Source organism: Zonotrichia albicollis, chromosome 1 (genome assembly GCF_047830755.1).
Source record: "Zonotrichia albicollis isolate bZonAlb1 chromosome 1, bZonAlb1.hap1, whole genome shotgun sequence".
Lineage (NCBI taxonomy): Eukaryota > Metazoa > Chordata > Aves > Passeriformes > Passerellidae > Zonotrichia > Zonotrichia albicollis.
The window spans coordinates 52,679,954-52,697,236 of record NC_133819.1 but is presented as its reverse complement, the minus strand read 5'-3'; the positions used below and the strand labels follow the sequence as shown (position 1 = coordinate 52,697,236).

The 17,283-nt window shown below is 40.9% G+C and overlaps 1 protein-coding gene across 8 annotated transcripts in view; it reads left to right on the top strand.

Annotated features, from left to right (window-relative positions):
* Window positions 1–17,283, top strand: part of HECW1 (HECT, C2 and WW domain containing E3 ubiquitin protein ligase 1) — a 250,519-nt gene that overhangs the window by 211,509 nt on the left and 21,727 nt on the right. For all 8 annotated transcript variants that reach the window (XM_074541380.1, XM_074541369.1, XM_074541375.1 and 5 more), the window contains 3 exons: window positions 800–920; window positions 2,358–2,471; window positions 5,220–5,372. In XM_074541380.1, coding sequence (XP_074397481.1) covers window positions 800–920; window positions 2,358–2,471; window positions 5,220–5,372 — 388 coding nt within the window. The remainder of the gene's footprint in view (window positions 1–799; window positions 921–2,357; window positions 2,472–5,219; window positions 5,373–17,283) is intronic.

The window sequence follows — 17,283 nt, the reverse complement described above, 5'->3', positions numbered from 1 at the left end:
GTTTTTTATTGTCTTTTGTAATGAGATAGGTAAATGGGATTTCATTAATCCATTATTTGGCCTTTTATGGCATGGCACTTGTTTATACAAAAAGAATAATCTCCTACTTTGAGAATGCGGCCTTCAAAATAAAACAAGTTCCAAATTGCTGAAAAATCTGCTGTTATGTGTGAATCATAATAAGGAAATGTAGCATTTCCTGCTGACAGAAATCCTTTTTGATGCCACAGAGGGGTTTTGTGTCGATAGCTGGAAGTGTTTAATATACAGTCAGATTAACACAGGGAAACCTGACTCGCAGCTTGGCTGGGCTGCTAGGCTCCAGTGAGAAACATTGCTCTGAGTTTCAGAGGCTTAATCCTGCCAAGTAAGGAGATCTCCTATACATTGCAGAGGAGAGAGATCTCTTAAAAGTGCAAAAGGGAAAGAAAACCTAAATGCCACTGACCATGAAAGGTAGATATGTATGTCAGTCTTTCTCATGCCTTTCTGATCCTTCAGTTTGCATTCAGTCACAGCTAAAGGCAGAGGCAACACAAGGACACACACAAGGTGAGCTTAACAGTACTTTTAGTGAAGAGGATACAGTCTCTGGAAGTTCATTTCAATCACTGAATTACAGGAACTTACAACTCTATGGATGCCAGATAGAGCAAAACTAACAGTGAGTGCACTGTATACCTGCAGAAAGTTCCTAACACATTTTTTAACCAATTCTGTGTGGAAACATCAGCTGCATGACTTGGAAGAATATCAAGCCCCTTACACCTTAGGATCCTGTTTATTTTCCCTCCTCCAGGGCTGCAGCGAGCAAGTGCAAGAGCACCTTCTCCATACAGGAGGGACTTTGAAGCCAAGCTGCGCAATTTCTATCGAAAACTTGAAGCCAAAGGGTATGGGCAAGGTCCAGGGAAAATTAAGTAAGTATTAAAATCACCCAGTTAGTCTAAGGGAACATAGCTTTGTCTTTATGTCTGGAGACTGTCTATTCACTATCCATGAGGACAGGGATAGGGAGTGTAAAACACCCTGGAGATTGCATTTTTTTACATTACCTCAGGGAAAGATAAGGTCTTCATATACTCTGCAAAAGAGTGACCTTCAAGAGGCTTTTGTGTGGAAGTTTTCTTCTTAAAGATTCGTATTCTCTTACTCTCCCATTTCTTGCCTATTTAACAGGGATATTCACATTCCTACCTATAATTTGCCAGTAGGAGAATTATCCTTCCAGGCAAACACTCACCAGATATTAACAACAGCTATATCATTGTAATGGTGGGATGACTCCAAATTCTTTGGATCTACATAGATGTGTATAACTCAGGGTGTCAGTGTAACTCAGGGCCAGGACAGGATCCTACACAAGTTAGTTTGTACATGCAGGTTTAACTTTCCATAGTTCTTTGTGTTGATAGCCCTCCTGGATTTGAACTGGAGAGATTTGTGCCTGTCTTCATGTATTTGGGGTTCTCTGTCATTTGATTGTGGAGTTTCTTTCCATACATCTTGTTAGTTGGCTTTTGAGGTCTGTACCAACTTGTGCTCAATCTAGTTATGCAACTTTGCCAAAGGCTGTGGGCTGTTTCTAAGGTATTTCCTGGGCATCTGGTTGAATTTATGCCTCAGGTTGGCTTCCTACCAAAGGACATCTGTTGTGGAAAAAATAAAAGTTTGAAGCCAAGCAATTTATTCCAGGCAAATGTCATCAGCAAAATGATCTTATACAGCTGAGGAGGCCTAGCTGGTGGTTACCCCTTTTGGTGTCCTGCTAAATGGGCACAAGGCAGACACTAAATATATTTTAGAAAGTCTCTTTTAAAATGTCCATGAACATTTGAACATATGAAAAAGAAGGGTTTCTTGCACAGATGGTGTGTAAAAGTACTATCCATTAAATTGTTGTAGAGATTAGTAAGGGAATGAGCGATGTGTTGTATAAACAGAGGCTGATAACTCCCTTTGCTTCCCCTGCCACAGAGGCAGTATGTCCATGGACATTCACTGGATTAAATCCAGGAAGTGTTTGAGGCCAATTCTGGAAAGCTGGGACTTCATATACAGAGGGAACTCACAGCCCCCTCTACCACATAAATTTGTACATATGGGTATTGCAGAGAGTCTTAGCAGCAGAGCATCACTTTGAACCTGATCACGGCACTGTGAAGGAATTCACCTTCAGGGCACATAGAAAATCCAATGGAAACCCGTAATGGTGAAGTAGCACGGGCACCAGCAGATGCCATTTTATGAACTTCTCTGAGAACGAATGTCTCACTTTATAGCTGTTGTTTACCTCCAGCCTCACAGGCTCCCACAAGACCCCATGATCGGATCTTTATTTCCACCTCCCTTTGCAGGTTGATTATACGGCGTGACCACCTGCTGGAAGGCACCTTCAACCAGGTCATGGCCTATTCCCGCAAGGAGCTCCAGCGCAACAAACTCTACGTCACGTTCGTCGGCGAGGAAGGGTAGGGAACCACACAATGCTCTCAGCTCTGAGGCAGCTGCTATGTTGCAAAACAGCAAGTTGACTAATGCTGAACCACTCTTGCTATGTAATGTTTTTTTTTTGTTTTGTTTTACCCCTGAGTAAGTGATTCATCTTAATCAACGCAAACATCTGTTAAAAATAACAATAACAAAAATGCTTCATTTTCCTCTAACACCTTCCATCTAGATGTCTCAAAGTGACAGTTTAAGTGGTTAAATCTATTGTCATCTTGTTTGCTGTAGTTTTTTTTGTCAGGCTGGAAGGGAAAACTCAACTCCAGGCCAATATTTACACACTGAATCAGTCTGAGGGCTATAGCTAGAGACCAGACCTTTATCCAGTTTGTTACTCTAACTCTTCGCAATGGATCTTGTTTTCCTTTAAAAATTTTAGTTTTGCATGCCAACTAATGATCATTTGTTATCCATATGTGGATTTCTTGTTTTCACCTTAAGTAAGAAACATCAGTGCTGTTTAGTCCTTAAAATTTAATTCATGCAATTGGAATCTGAAAGCAATAGAAGTTTCCTGAGAAGGCCTTTTCTCAGGAAGCTTTGTACAACTCTTAAAATCCATGAGCCATTTTTGCATTATGAAAGCCAACCCCTAACCTTTTGTTTGTAAGCACAACCTTTCAAATCCACCCTGGATCACCTCAAGAGCTATATTGTAGTTGAGGATTAATCCACACACTTTTATAATGGAAAGACCATTATGTGTGTGTTTTCAGTGTGCCATATGACAAAGGCATGAAACTGTATTTCAGTAGCTTTGCATGTAAAGTTTCTTTTGTTCAAAAACCATGTGTGTAGGATTTCAGTCCCAAATGTATCAGACAGTACCTGAGGCAACTCTTAACATGTCCTGCAAATGTTGACACTCTCAGCTCTGAGGTGTCATGGCAAGTGAAGGGCTTCTGTCCCTTGTCTTGGGACAGGTTATGTACAATGGGAACAGAAGTTGCCAGTCTCAAAGAGAGTCACTTGGTGACCTCAGTATCAGGGCTTTTTCACTCTTACTTTTCATTATCTATGGATTCAATATTGTGTAACAGAGGTCATCTTTCACAGCTGATCTTGCCTCTGGCCTGCAAGTAAAGCATAAACATGTAGCACACTTCAGTTTATGTTTTTGGAATAGCATTCTGGAATGCTAATACTGGCCAAAGTCATATTGTTTTCTGTGTGGCATGGTGTCCTCAGGAGAAATTACAAACCAATTTGATGTGCAAATTAATTCATTTTTCACTGATTCATTTACATCTGAAGATACATTCCTCTAGGCTTTCTGCTGCTTAATGCTAATATACATTCTGCTGGAAGGACTCTAAGATGCCAATTCCCTACTGAAGAGTCGATGTTATATGGCCACGAGATGCTGTATGGGCACAGCTTCCCACAGTTCAAAGAAAAAGCCCATTGAAAATGAACTATAAAGGCTTTATGATGAGTTAATGTGTTGCCCAGAAATGCAGTAGCTAGTCTCCCATTGGAGGTCTTTGAACACAGACACAATCTTGTTTGTAGTTCTTTACTCCAGCCATTATCAGGCTTAACTCAGTACATTGATGTCCATGGAGCCAGACCTGGTCTATGGCTGGCACTGGTGGGTCATGTGGGCTTGTTACCATCCTCTTTTACAGGTGTGGCTTTCATGTCATCACATGATCCCAGAGCTAAAGTTCCTCAAAGAGAGCACTGAATCTCCAGACATAAAACACAGGAGGATGAGCCCATCTGCCCATCACCATATTTCTAGTTGCACAAATCAATCATTCAGCCCCTTTCACTTATGCTTCTGTAACTCCATAGCACAGACCATTCTGATCCAGTTGCAGAGCTTTCTATTTACTTTACAATTGTTAAGTTGAAGGAATAGTGTCCACCTCAGAAAATCTTTTGGCACACATGATACATGGCTACAGATAATTTCTTCATATTGCTACACATAGGTTTATTTTAGATTGAAAAAACCTACTCACCATTATTAGAGAATGATCTGTTTTTAATAAATCCACCACATTTCTCATTTAATGCATTCAGGAAAAATTTTTAGTCTTGTTTCCCTTTTGTTTTCCAAGTTAAATGTAAAAAATTCAAGGGGAAACAAAGAGGCTTTCTATGGAGCAAATTCATACAACAGCAAAGCTCAATTTAAGGTGTACCACATGAAAATAACAGAAAGGGCTTGCATAGAACAAGGAAGGAATCACCATTCTGTCTTAAGAGACACAAGTCTGCTGGGATTTGGTCTTGTTCTTTATGGTTTCTGTAGCTGAAAAAGCATCCTTGAGGCTAGATTTGGGTACATCTCAGTGTAGGAGGGTCAGAGTAATTTCTGCTCTAGCCCAGGCTTTGTGGTCTGTGAGCCCAGGTGTTCATAGGCAGTTCAAACCCACTCAATAGAAAGCTACCCTTCTGCTGGCCAGCCAGCTGAGGCAAGGCTGAGCCTTGTACCTCCAGTTTGCTAAGCTTTTGGAACACAGGAAAGTAAACTACTTAATGTGTCCCAGTTATGACTCCTCCCAGATCAGACTGGATATTGGTGAAATTTTGGCATTGCAACTTGTTCAGGAATCAAGTTTTGAGAGGAGAGATAAATCATGTTAGAAACACTTGACTACACAGGCTGCTGTACTAAGACAGCAGCCAATGCAGGCAAACCCAGGAAATCCACTCAAATGATAAGGAGCCTCATTTTATCTTTTCTACCTTTTTCTTTCCAGGTTGGACTACAGTGGCCCCTCCCGAGAATTCTTTTTCCTTCTGTCTCAGGAGCTCTTCAATCCCTATTATGGGCTGTTTGAGTACTCAGCCAACGACACCTACACTGTACAGATCAGCCCCATGTCTGCCTTTGTTGAAAATCACCTGGAATGGTAAGAACATTTTATGAAGAACTGAACAATTGTTTCAGAGCAATAAAAAAAAAGGGAAAAGCAAAACAAAAGCTCCCAGTTTAGACTGGAGTACATACAAATATTGCTAATTCTGGGAAGAGATGGGGAAGTAGTTTGTGAAAAGGAAGAGATGAACTAAGCATAAATACAAGATCAGGCTCTGAAAAAGCAGTTGTGATGAAGTACTACTATTAAAATATCCTGCTGGTATTACTTGGGACTTGATGTTTGCAAACTTCTGTGTGAATGTAAAAAGGACAGGGAGAAGAGCTCTGCTTAATGTAGTCTTCATCTTCTTGGTGCCTTTCTAAGAAGAGCCACTGTGACCTTTCTATACATCACACAGCATTGTGCTTTTAAGCTGTGTAGTGTTCTCTGAAAGCCACATTGCTGCTGTTCCTACCACAGACCTTAAAAAAAGGCCCAGTGAAAGCAGTGTCCCTTTTCTTCCCTGACAGTGTCCCTGCTTGTCTGGGGCAAGGCTGGAAGAGTGAGCAGATATTTTAGCTTACTAAGTATGTAGACGAATTTCTGGTCTTGTTTCTTTATCAAAAGTTCTGAAAGCATATTGTGATGTCCTCATTTTCTCTTTCTGCCTCCAGATCTGTCTGTCTTTGGGAGTTGTTTTCACTTTGGTAGTTTCAGATGTGGTTAAGTGAAGCATAGGCTCCGAGCCCCGGGCATCACTTGGTCCCTTGTGGGATTTCATTGTGTCAAAGAAGTGCTGCCACATGGACTTGTTCCTATGATGGTTTTCTTTGTCAATCTCACTGGCTCCTCTCAGAGATCCTTTTTTTAACATGAGAGGCAGACCCCTTTTAAATTGCAAATAGTATGTGTTCCTCTATTCTCTTGAACAAACCCCCCCTTTGCTTGGCTTACAGCAGGTGGGAGATCATGAACAGTTGTGCAGTCACCTCTGTTAAAGTTACCCAGGGGAAAAGGAATGTTGCTTGGGACTAGTATGGTTTCTAAATTGTTGGAATTTTTTTTGTATTATCATTTCCAGCAGTGGAGCTAACAATGATCTTTGCTTTAGAGTGTTTCTCTACTGACATGAGCAGGAATACAGCAGCTTAATTCTTACAGCTTGTTCACCTCCCACTGCATCCTGTTCATTAGACATTATCTGGGGCCTTCCTAGTTTTCAAGAAGAAATAAAGTCTGTCCTGTGTCCTACCTTAACAGACAGCATGGATAAACTTCTGATTTAGGAGGCTGTTTTTTGTGGAGCTCTATTTTGACTTCCAGGCAGAGGGCCAGCAAGGCAGGTGCAAACGCATCTGATCATTCTGCCCACATTGTGACAAAGCTTTTTCATAGCCTCCTCTGTGCCCAGAGATGGTGTTGCCGTGTTATCTCAGCAGCAGGTGAAATGTGCCCTTGGCTCTCATGTGTTATAAACACTATCCTAGCAAAGAGTTGCAGTTTTTTAAGTGATAAATTCTACTGCAAAACATATATGCTGTGTTTGATCCCTTCATTTTGTCCTTCTGTGCCTTGGGAGATTTTAACATGAAAGAGGCAGGTTTTTAAAGGTGTCCTGGGTATACAGAACAGCAGAAAGAACACCTAATATGATTTTCCTGTAGCAGTTAGCATTTAACTCAAAAATCAGCAGCAGTTAGACACTGCCTCTGCCTCTAACAAACGTAGGCTGTTTCTCCAACTGCACATATCAATCCAGCTTCTTGCATGCAGAATGTTATTTGGCCTTCAGACATTTTGTTTTCCTGTTTTTAAGAAAGATAAATTTGGCCTCTTGGCCTGCAGAAGGAAATAATGCTATGAATGAAGAGGCTTGCACATGCAGTATTGTAAATAGGGCAAGATTGCATGACCCAAGGGAAAGATAAACAATCCAGTCTGTGCTTGGAAATACTTCATGAACCTGTTATGGAAATAATTGCCTGAGACCAGCAGCTTATAATTAACCTGATAGGTTTCATGATTGGCTTGTAGATATCTAGACATTCTAGATGTTTTTATACTGACTGATCTCAGCTATTCATATAACCCTATTCATAGAACCCTAGAGTTCTATGTTCAGAATTCTGTGCAGCCAGCAAAGATAGGAATTGGATCAACCTTCTTGAAACTAAGTTCAGTGCTCCCATTAAGGCTTTACAAGGTAACTTCTGTGAGGACTCTGTACTAACTGCCTTGTTGCTGTTTGTTCCTGAGGAATGAGGTTTTCTGGTGTTCCCAGGCTTTCTTCATTCTCATCAAAGTCAGAGCTAGAACTTCTGTTTCTCAGATTTACTTGTTGATAAGATTCCAGCAGAGCCTTCTCCCTGTCACATGCCAGAAATAGACATCACTTTCCTGTTCTCAAATCTGTTATGAAGCACCAGCTAACATAGATGAATCAGTCAGAGAGTTCCAGGGTCACAGGTAATTAATATTCATAGTCTTTTCAAAGCTTGAAGTCTGATGTCAGTCACGAAAACCACACAACCACAATTGGGTTAGATTTGCAGATTTCTTCAACTGTATGGTTTTTGGTGCTGTGGGGCTTGTTATTTATGTGAAATCTACCCTTGGCATGTTTTTCTCTATGGTACTTCTGCAAGACCTCTCCAGACACAGATATTTAAAGAAACAGAGCTAGTAAAAAAATGCTTTCAAAATTATTTTACATTTTCTTAAGTGAACAGTGATAAATGTGAAATAAATGCAACAAAATGCAAAGATGTGAAGTTTTATTCATATTGGCAGAATGGAGAAATGCACTGCTCTTTTTTCCCAGCCTAAAAGTTACAGTTCTGCCCCTTTTAGTGGCTTATTTCATGCTTTGCTCTTTGTACAAACAGCATTCTGAGTCCAAAATGAGCACATCAAAGCACAGACTAGTTGTATATATGCCAAGTTAAGAAAGAGACATAATGACTGGAAAATATTTCTCATTTATGGAGAAACTGAGATTTAACACCTTTCCTGCAAGCTTCCATTGAATAAGACTTTTTCCTTCAGTTAACATATGTGCATACTGAACACACAAAATATAAGATATCACACATTTTTAAAGTTAAAATATTTTAAATCCCCTTCTATCTGAAAGGACAGGTACAACTCCTAGACCAAAGAAGTTTGATGATATGCTTTTATCTGCATGCTACAGAATGTACCTGAAGCTCATAGCCAGAAAAGCTGCTTTTAATCCGTGCCAGTAATGAGCCATTCTATCTGATCTAGGTAAATGTGTCTAGCTTTTTGCCTAGATATTTGAAAACATCTTCTGAAATACACCCCCACTGGAGGTACTTCACCCTTTTCCACACAAGTGGGCAAAATGTGGAACAAAAGAAAAAAATGTGAAAACAAGCCCAGCCTCTGCATAAAAAGCCAAATGGCCTAGACAGAAAAAAATCATTCACAGACATTCATTTGGAGATCTGAGGGATCTTAACTTGAAACATCTTTTTCTGTGTTTTCATAGTGAATTAGTGACAGCATGGGTTTGTGTAATAGTAAGCATTTGTGGACCTTGCTGTGACATTTATGCAGCCAGAGAGCAGCACCCCAGTGCTACAGTTATCTTAGAGGCATTTACAGCTTGCTAATCATACTTAGCATTCTGTGTCCATCTCAGAGAAGCCCTGTTGCATTTTGTTTTTCTTCATATGAAAATTAATGCATTTGTTTATCAGACCCTTTAGAAAGTTGGAGACCTGTGAGTAAAATGTTTTTGTTCAGAATTCTGCTGAAGGCCACAGACATGATACCCTCAGACCCAATGCTCAGATCTCCAGAAGTCGTAGATTATTGCTGGCCACGTTGTCCTAATGAACTCTATAACTTGATGTTCATTTAGAACTGCTTTGGGATAGAACTTTCTTCATTCATTTCCCATAATGAATTTTCTTTGTTCTCTCCAGACCTCCTTCTCATATTCTAGTCTGTGCCACTGAGCAGAGTCAAACAGAAGACTTGCATGTATATCTGCATCTCACTCTGCAGGCAGATGGAAGCCTGGTGCACCCATTCTCCATGCAGACAGGATCTTGCTTTCCCTGTGCTCCAAGTCAGCTGACATGGTCACTGCAACTGGCTGAGCTGAGCAAACACATGCTGTCTCCCATCAGGGCTGATGGCTTCAGGCATGGCACTGCCTCTGTTGCTTTTACGTGTTCTGGCACACGGGCAAAGGCAGCTCCCTTTGCCTACACGATGCTGTGGGGGCAGACCCCCAGCCAACCTCTGAGCAGCCCTTTTATTTATTTTGTGTAAATGAGAAACCACATAACCAGCACTATCCATCTCTAGCGTGCTAGAGAATGCAGGGTGTTGTTTTTTCCTTTTTTTTTGTTATAATAAACCCAAGGAGAACTGAGAATGTTGCAACTTTGGCTGTCTTTTCTCCTTAGAGAGCTTAGTTGGTTTTCTTACCCCAGTTTCCTTATGAGTTGTGCCTTGTGCAATTGCCCTGCCTATCCATCAGACAGATTCCTAATCAGTTTAAGACCTGTCTGACAGGAAGGTAAATGCCTTGAAGATAACAATTTCCTAAAAGCTTTGTCAAACTTGTGTCTGTGAGAAGGACAGATCCACGGAAGAGTGGCTCAGAGAGGCAGGGGGAGAGCTCAGCAGGGATGTGTGCTGTCTGTCCTCACAGCTGGCCAGGCAGCGTGAGTGAGCCGACAGGTCCATCCCAGGCACAGCTGCAAAGCGGGCACATTGTCTTGCTCGGTAGCTCGGGGATGTGAGGCAGAGCTGTGCACGCTCAGGAGAGACAGAAGGGAGAAACTGGAGATATTCCAAAGCCTAGAAAGTGCTAGCAGAAATGTGGAGGAGGAACTGGAGCTACTGCAGTGTGGTAATGTGGGGCCATCAGAGGCAGATCTATAGGAAACAAACCTCCGATAATCCTTCTACACAGAGATTGACTTATTTCAATTCAGGTGTTTTTAAAGAAAGTGACAAATCGCCTTATGAGCTAATGAGTTGTATTCCAATGCAGACCAGCTCATGGGATGGATTTAGGCACAGTCCCTGGCTCTTTATAGAAACAGTGGAGAAATGTAGTCACAGCATCTAAGCAGGAGGTCTGGAAACAGCCATTACTCCTCTCCACAGACTGAAGGGAGCTCTTGGGAATATGTGGTCTGAATTACTCATGAATCTCTCTGACTTTTCAGCTGTTGTGGCAGGCAACCTACATAGGGCCCAATACCTGCTCAGTCAGGGAGTTAGAAACACTGAGTCTGGTTTTGGGCTTAAAAGGGCCACTTGTGTGGGTCTGCATTTGGGGAAGGAATTAGTTTAGGAGACCAATTTTGCAGCTGTCTTGAAAGGGCCTGTTTATGCTAAACATTGAAAAATCATCCCCTAAAAAATCAGATAATGCACCCCAGAGTGAGGCATCAAGCTACATCCAGTTGTTTTTGAAATTAGATGATTGCCTGGTTGCCTCAGTTTCCATCTGAAGAGATTTCCTAGTATGTAATCAACTTGAATTCCGTTTGATGTACAGTACTGCTTGGAACTGCTTTGAAATTTTCAGATGAAAGGCACCATAGAAAACCGAAGCATTTAATGTTATGTTAGACCATAAATTTTAATTACTAGCAATATCTTATTTTAAATAAATTATGTCTGCATGAGAAATTTTCAAGCACTATTGTAAATCTTCTGGACAAGAATGATATTAAAATAAATGTGCAGCTGAAATAATTTATAAGACCTTTTCACTGTGTGAAAAGGGTATGTTACTGAAATGCCTTCTTGCTGCTGTACTGTGATCTCTCTCAATGCCTCCTGTACTTAAGTAAACTTTGATTTTCCTATTAAGTTTGATGTATGACTGTATCACATACAGCCTGCCTCAACAGCTGGTTAATTATTTATTAAGGGTCAGGAGGAATTGGAAGATTAAAGGCAAACCAAAAATGAAGGAGAAAAAAACATTCTTCCTAACTGAGCTTGTTAGTTAGGCAACCATTTTTTCTTTTAAAAAAGGTTCTGCTTTATATTTACCTTACTCTTGACTTTCTCTCTCTTACTAGAGATTTTTTTCCAAGATCTTTTGAGGATCAAAATGGTGTTGCTTTATGAGTTGAAAGAAGAGATGTCTCTCACAGTCTCTACCCCTTTTCCCTTCCCTGAGTCTCAGAGTCTCTCTAGCACTTCTTCCAAATTAGAGTTTGGTTTGAGGGAAAGGCGGCTGTTCTGTTTTGTTCTGTATTTACAAAAGTCATATTTATGGGTTTTTCCCTTGCTTAGGGCCATTTAGTCTTTTGCAATGTTGCAGATTAAATCTGCCCATGGTAGGGAGGCTTCCCATGAACATCTCTGTAGTGTCTGCACCTTGCATGTGGCAGAGGAGAAAAGGGTAAGATCCAGGCTGTCCCCAAGCTCGTGGGCCTGCAGGGAAGCAGCAGGATGGGCAGTGATTGTCTGTGTATTGGTAGTGGTGAAAAACTCCCCAGGAGTGATGAATGTTGTCGTATCTCCTGTCCCAGCCCCACTGGAATGGCAAGGCTGAGCTGTCACTATGAAGTATTGCTCAGTCATCATTCCCCTCCTTACTTCTCACTGCATTTTATTCAGACTTTAGTAAAGTAAAAAAATTCATCTAAAGCAGGTGCAGAAATTCCCAAGATAATCTTCTTTTGTAAGCAACACAATTCATACATCAAAAGAAAGACTGCTTGTAGAGCAATATTGTTTTCAGTAAATCACCCAAATTCATTTTGGGTATTTTTGAGTAGAGAAGATATTTCCGTTTCTGTAGCCTCTCCCTGGGATGTTTTGAAAGTTAGAAGTTTCATTTGTTCATTGAAAATTATTCTTGGTTTCGGTATGTTACCTTAGTGTTACATTGAATTCCAGAAAAGGGGAATATTAAAGATTTAATTATATCTGATATGTATGTTATTAAATGGAGAAAGGTAATGTTTGTCAGTTTCCCCTGACTTGGAATAAAAACATTTTTCAAAATTCCAATAAAGTTATGGAGGACGAGAAAAATCCTAGGCTGTTCACCCTCTATGAGAAAAGTTCATGTGATAGCAAGAATATAGAAGTATACATTCAATATCTCGTGTCTCATTGAAGGAAGCTTTTTACACCGTGACTTATTCTTCCATTCCAGAAAATGGCAGACTAGAAACTGGAATTATTTAATTGTGTTGGAAAGATTTGTAAAGAAAAGTAAAAAAATTTTCTTAGGCTTCAGAACACAAATGCAAACATTCTGCTATTCTGCATGTTCCCAGAAGATGATCAGAGTGGTCAGTTTGCAGTGATATTAATAAAAGTTGGAAGTATTCAATGATTTGCAAAACAAGACTTGTAAGAGACTGCCCAGCAATTCATGGCATGTCTGAATATCAGCACACAGATTTCTGACATTACTCAATTGAGGATCCTCATCCTGAGAGACAGGCATCCTTAGCCGAGTTGCAGCACAGTGCAGACCCAAGTGTGTGGCTTTGGACAGGGGTGGCAAGTCCAGAGGGCTCTGCACTGCCTGTGAGCTGTTTGCAGTTAGCTCAAGGATATCTGCATCACCTCTCACCATGCAGGGTAAACATTCCTGGGTGCTTACCAGGACTTTATGATGAGCAGTCTCTCTCATGCTTAAATACCCCAGACAGGCTGGAAAGGATGTGCCTCCTTTGAGAATAAGTCAGTTATTGTGGCTGCAGTGTTTGTAGTTAGCCATTGAAGGAAAATGTGCAGTCATTCAGCTTGTGTTTTTATGACCCTCATGTCTGGCAGATGACTAAATCTGTGATTTCCCTCTAGCTTGACTAGTTTGTTTCAACACATGGCAAAGCTATGGAAAGCAAACATAAGTCATATGATGTCTGAAACTTTACCAATTCATGGGTTTGTAAAGTGCCCACCAACAACTCTTCCAAAGTCTTTGACTGAGAAATCAAAGTCTTTGATGAAAATGTTCTTTTGCTTGTTTGAAATATAACAACCCATAAGCATCAAACTGAACTGATCTATCAGGAACTGATGATAAACTGATAAACATATAAAATGTCAAATAGACTAAACAACTAAAATGGAGAAGGGACTCCGAGGACTGTGATTCCATTGCTGTCTCTATCACTTGTTTTCTGGATACCTTCAGAGAAGTTATTCTACTTTTGTATTTAAGTTTTGTCAATTTTCACGTGAAATATTGGCACTGATCTCCTCTGGAAGTTGATCTCTCTGCTTTGAAATTTCCCAGTCAGCAATAAAGTCTAGGATCTGAGAATCACAAAATGTAGGGGTTTGTTGTCTGCTAGCCAGTAGTTCATACCTCGGTGTGTATCCCCCCATAGCTGCTGGGCAGAGGAGTTTTTGGAGTTTGCCAAGAGTCTCCCAGGCCAGTGTGTCTCATCCCTTGTACCAGCAAGAGAAGCTAAAGGCAACCTGGTGCTAATGGAGGTTAGTGGTGCTCGTGCTGCCGTGTTCTGGCAGGGGTTCTCCCACAGGAGGATGACTGTGCATCATGGTCATGAGGCTGAGAGATGGCTCTGCAAGCAGGGATGGCCACTTCTGCACTTGCCACACTCCTCATCTCCTCCTCCAAACCCCTGCATTCGTGGAACCTGTTACTGGAAAAGCATAGATTTCTTTTTGCAGGGAGAGACCATGTTCATTTTTAATCTCCTTACTAGTTTAAAGGCAGACCTGGAAATCAGCTCTCCGCTTCCAGCGCTTGGTGTCTCTGGTGCTCAGACAGCCCATGACACCGAGGCTGGTGTGCCTGCCATGGCCTCATGCAGAGGAATTCCTGCTCCTGCAGTGAGAACTTCTGGCACAGTTCAGCTGATGTGCAAGAAGGCAGTGCCAGCAGCTCCAGCGTGGGGCTCCCTGACTTGGCTGCAGTGCTGAGCTAATGCAGCTGGAACCCTTTGTCCGTGTGAGCGTTTGTCTGGAGCTACTGTGCGGAGGAAAGGAACCATCTGATGGATTGTGTTGAAGAGAAACCCAAGGGGATTTTATGAATTTCCCTTATCTACATTATCTTTGCCTCTCATTTTTCTGGATAAAGCAGAATAGCCTGCAGCTTTTGCCATAAATTCATGCTTTCTTCTCTGTGACACAATTAGTCTTTTAACCGTTTCTGTCAGTTCTTTTGTGGTGGATATAGCCAGGATATAAGAAGGATGAAAAGATATTTTGAGTGAACAAATGGCTAGGTTAGGGACAAGGAAAAGACTTGAAGGATCTGATTAGGTTAAATAAAGGAGCAATAAGGTTTGGATTATCTCTTTGTTTTTCAGTTGCTGGTAATGTAGGCTTCAGGAATGGTTTGAGGTTTAGTTGCTAATTTAGGATGCATGAGCTCCAGAGATTTAGGAGGACATGGATAGCTCACATTTCCATCACATGTAAGCAATAGTTCTTTTTCATGTGGCTACTCCCTGGTACTGAGAAATGTGTTCTACTTGCAGATAGATCCAGAGAATGGAAGTAGGACTTACTGAAGTGCCAGTAATGTACTGACCTTTTGCAGCAGAAAATATATGCACAAATTAGCAATGAAATGAGAGATTAACTCACATAAAGTTACTCATCATATGAAACTCCGGTGCCCACCAAAACTAAAAATATCTAAAGAAAGGCTTATTTTCATCTAAAGAAAATTATCTGTTCAGTATTTCAAATGTAAAGGAATTTTATTCGTACCAATTTTCTTTTCTTTCTGAAAATAATTTTTCATCCTTTTCATATTTAATTTCAGTTCTTGGGTGATGCACCTATATTTCTCACCCTTTCTGAGCACTATCTTTGTATTTTATGACACTGCCAAGCAGGTTTGCTGGACTGTTCCACTTTACAGTAGGGGCTGCTTAAGAAAGGCTAGTGCTTTCTTAAATGAGTGTAACAAATTTCCTTGAAAATATCAATAAAACTCCTAAGTTTTATAGGCATAATAAGCAGACAGGATTATCAAAGAGAGGCTCATGGAATATGCTTCTTGATCTTTTGATGCCTGAATGAAATGCCTTGGTTCTGAGTAGCATGTATCCTCTATTAAATCCCAGTCACATTTGCTGGGGCAGCAGGAATCAATCCCTGTGGATTCTTAACTATTTAAGGTTTGTCAGTTTCCAGGGTGGAAATCTGCACACACAGTTGCTCCATGTCAGTAGTCCTAAATGTTTTCTTTAAATTTTAATTGAAAAATGGATTGAAAAATGAAGCTTACCTGACAGAATTTTCTGTGGTTTCACAGTGAGGAAGTATGGAGTTTCCCCTTACAAACTCCGTCAACCTGGAATGAAAACCTGGAATGAATTTTGACCATATATGAGATAAGATCCATTTCAGTATTTAGAACATAATGCATAGGAGGTAAAACCAAAACCTTGGTTGGGGTGAGTCATTACCATTCCTTCAAAAGAAGCTTGTAGGGATCTAGTGTAAGCTCTCATGCGGGATGCCAGTGTGGCTGGATACTGGAGTCAGTGCAGCATTGGGAGATCCTGTGCAAATGTGACCCAACTCTGTATCTTGGTCTCTCTAAGATCTTGATCTCTCTAAGGAATCTTCATATTGGAGATGGATATAAGAAAAGAAGATGAGCCAACAGTTCTCCTGTTACTCCTTACATTGGAATTCTCCTCTATGACTAATTTAGGAGTTATTTTACCTTTTCTCTTTAATGTGCTGAGACTTCATGAACTTCTGTCTCCAGCCTTTGTAAGAGCCATTCCTTTCATATTAATGACACATGAGGTCATCAGATTCCTGAACTGAAGAGGCATGGTGCTGGAATGCCACAGCATCCACCTCTGAACCTGCAGACACACGGAGCACGTTTGCCACGAGGCCAAATGACACGGTGGCAAAGAGGAGTCTGCAGAGTTTGCAGATGCAAGTCAGATAAAGAGAACACGTGAGCTGTCCCAGCCTGCGTGGCTCAGCCTTCCTGACAGAAGAATGCTTCATGTCATCCCATTAGCCCCTTCAGATGTTCTTTCATTTGAGTGAGCAGGGGTTACATGTGCACACCAAATTAAAGAAAGGCATTTGTTAATGCGGGCTGATAGACAGAGGTGTGGATTTGATCCACTGACAAGGTTTTGTAGAGGTGACCTGATCTTCTGCTAGATCATTTCTCTGTAGGTGTAGCTCATGTAGCACATGTGGGCCATGTCCTGCACTGAGCCAACACAAGGATGTATACTTCCAACATCTAGACACAGACCTCTGGAGCATGTGCCTGACACACTGCCAGCATTGCTTAAAATTCTTAATGTATGAGTCCAGGCACAGTTGTTTTAACCATCTTGCTGGTCAACTGTTTTTGCAAAATACACATTCTTATCACTTTCATGCATTAAAAGAAGTTCTTTTTCTAAAAAGTGCTAGTGCTGGTCATAACACCAAAATTCAGAAATCATAGATTCAGTACATCTTCCTCTACATGTTGTGTCCCCCTTTATATGAAATCACAAAATTTTAGACTGTAAGAATTGATTTTTAATTCCTTTAATCAGCAGTTTCTCACCTTCAGGTTGTTCACAATTGTCTTCATAACAATGGCAGTTTTAACAGTGCTTTAAACAAGCTGTACCACAACCTCTTGAATCCATGATGCTCAGTTTCCTACAAATTTTTGTTTCATGACTGAATTCTCTGTTGTCTAATGAGATGCATGCTCAAGGTGAAGTATTTCCCATTACAGTGCCTTTATAAATATTTTCCTCTTGTTGGAATCTCTGGTATCTAATAATGATTGAGATTAGATCCAGTCTCTCCCACTGTGAAAGGACTAATAGGCTCTCCAGGTGGATCCACCTGACAAATATCATTTGTCCTCAGAGGAGCTGCCAAGGACGGAAACCCTGAACCACAGTGTAGCCTCATGTGTTCAGCTTGTCTTTCAGGTGGCCAAAAGTTCATCTGCATGATTAAACAGTTAAGAGTTTTAAAA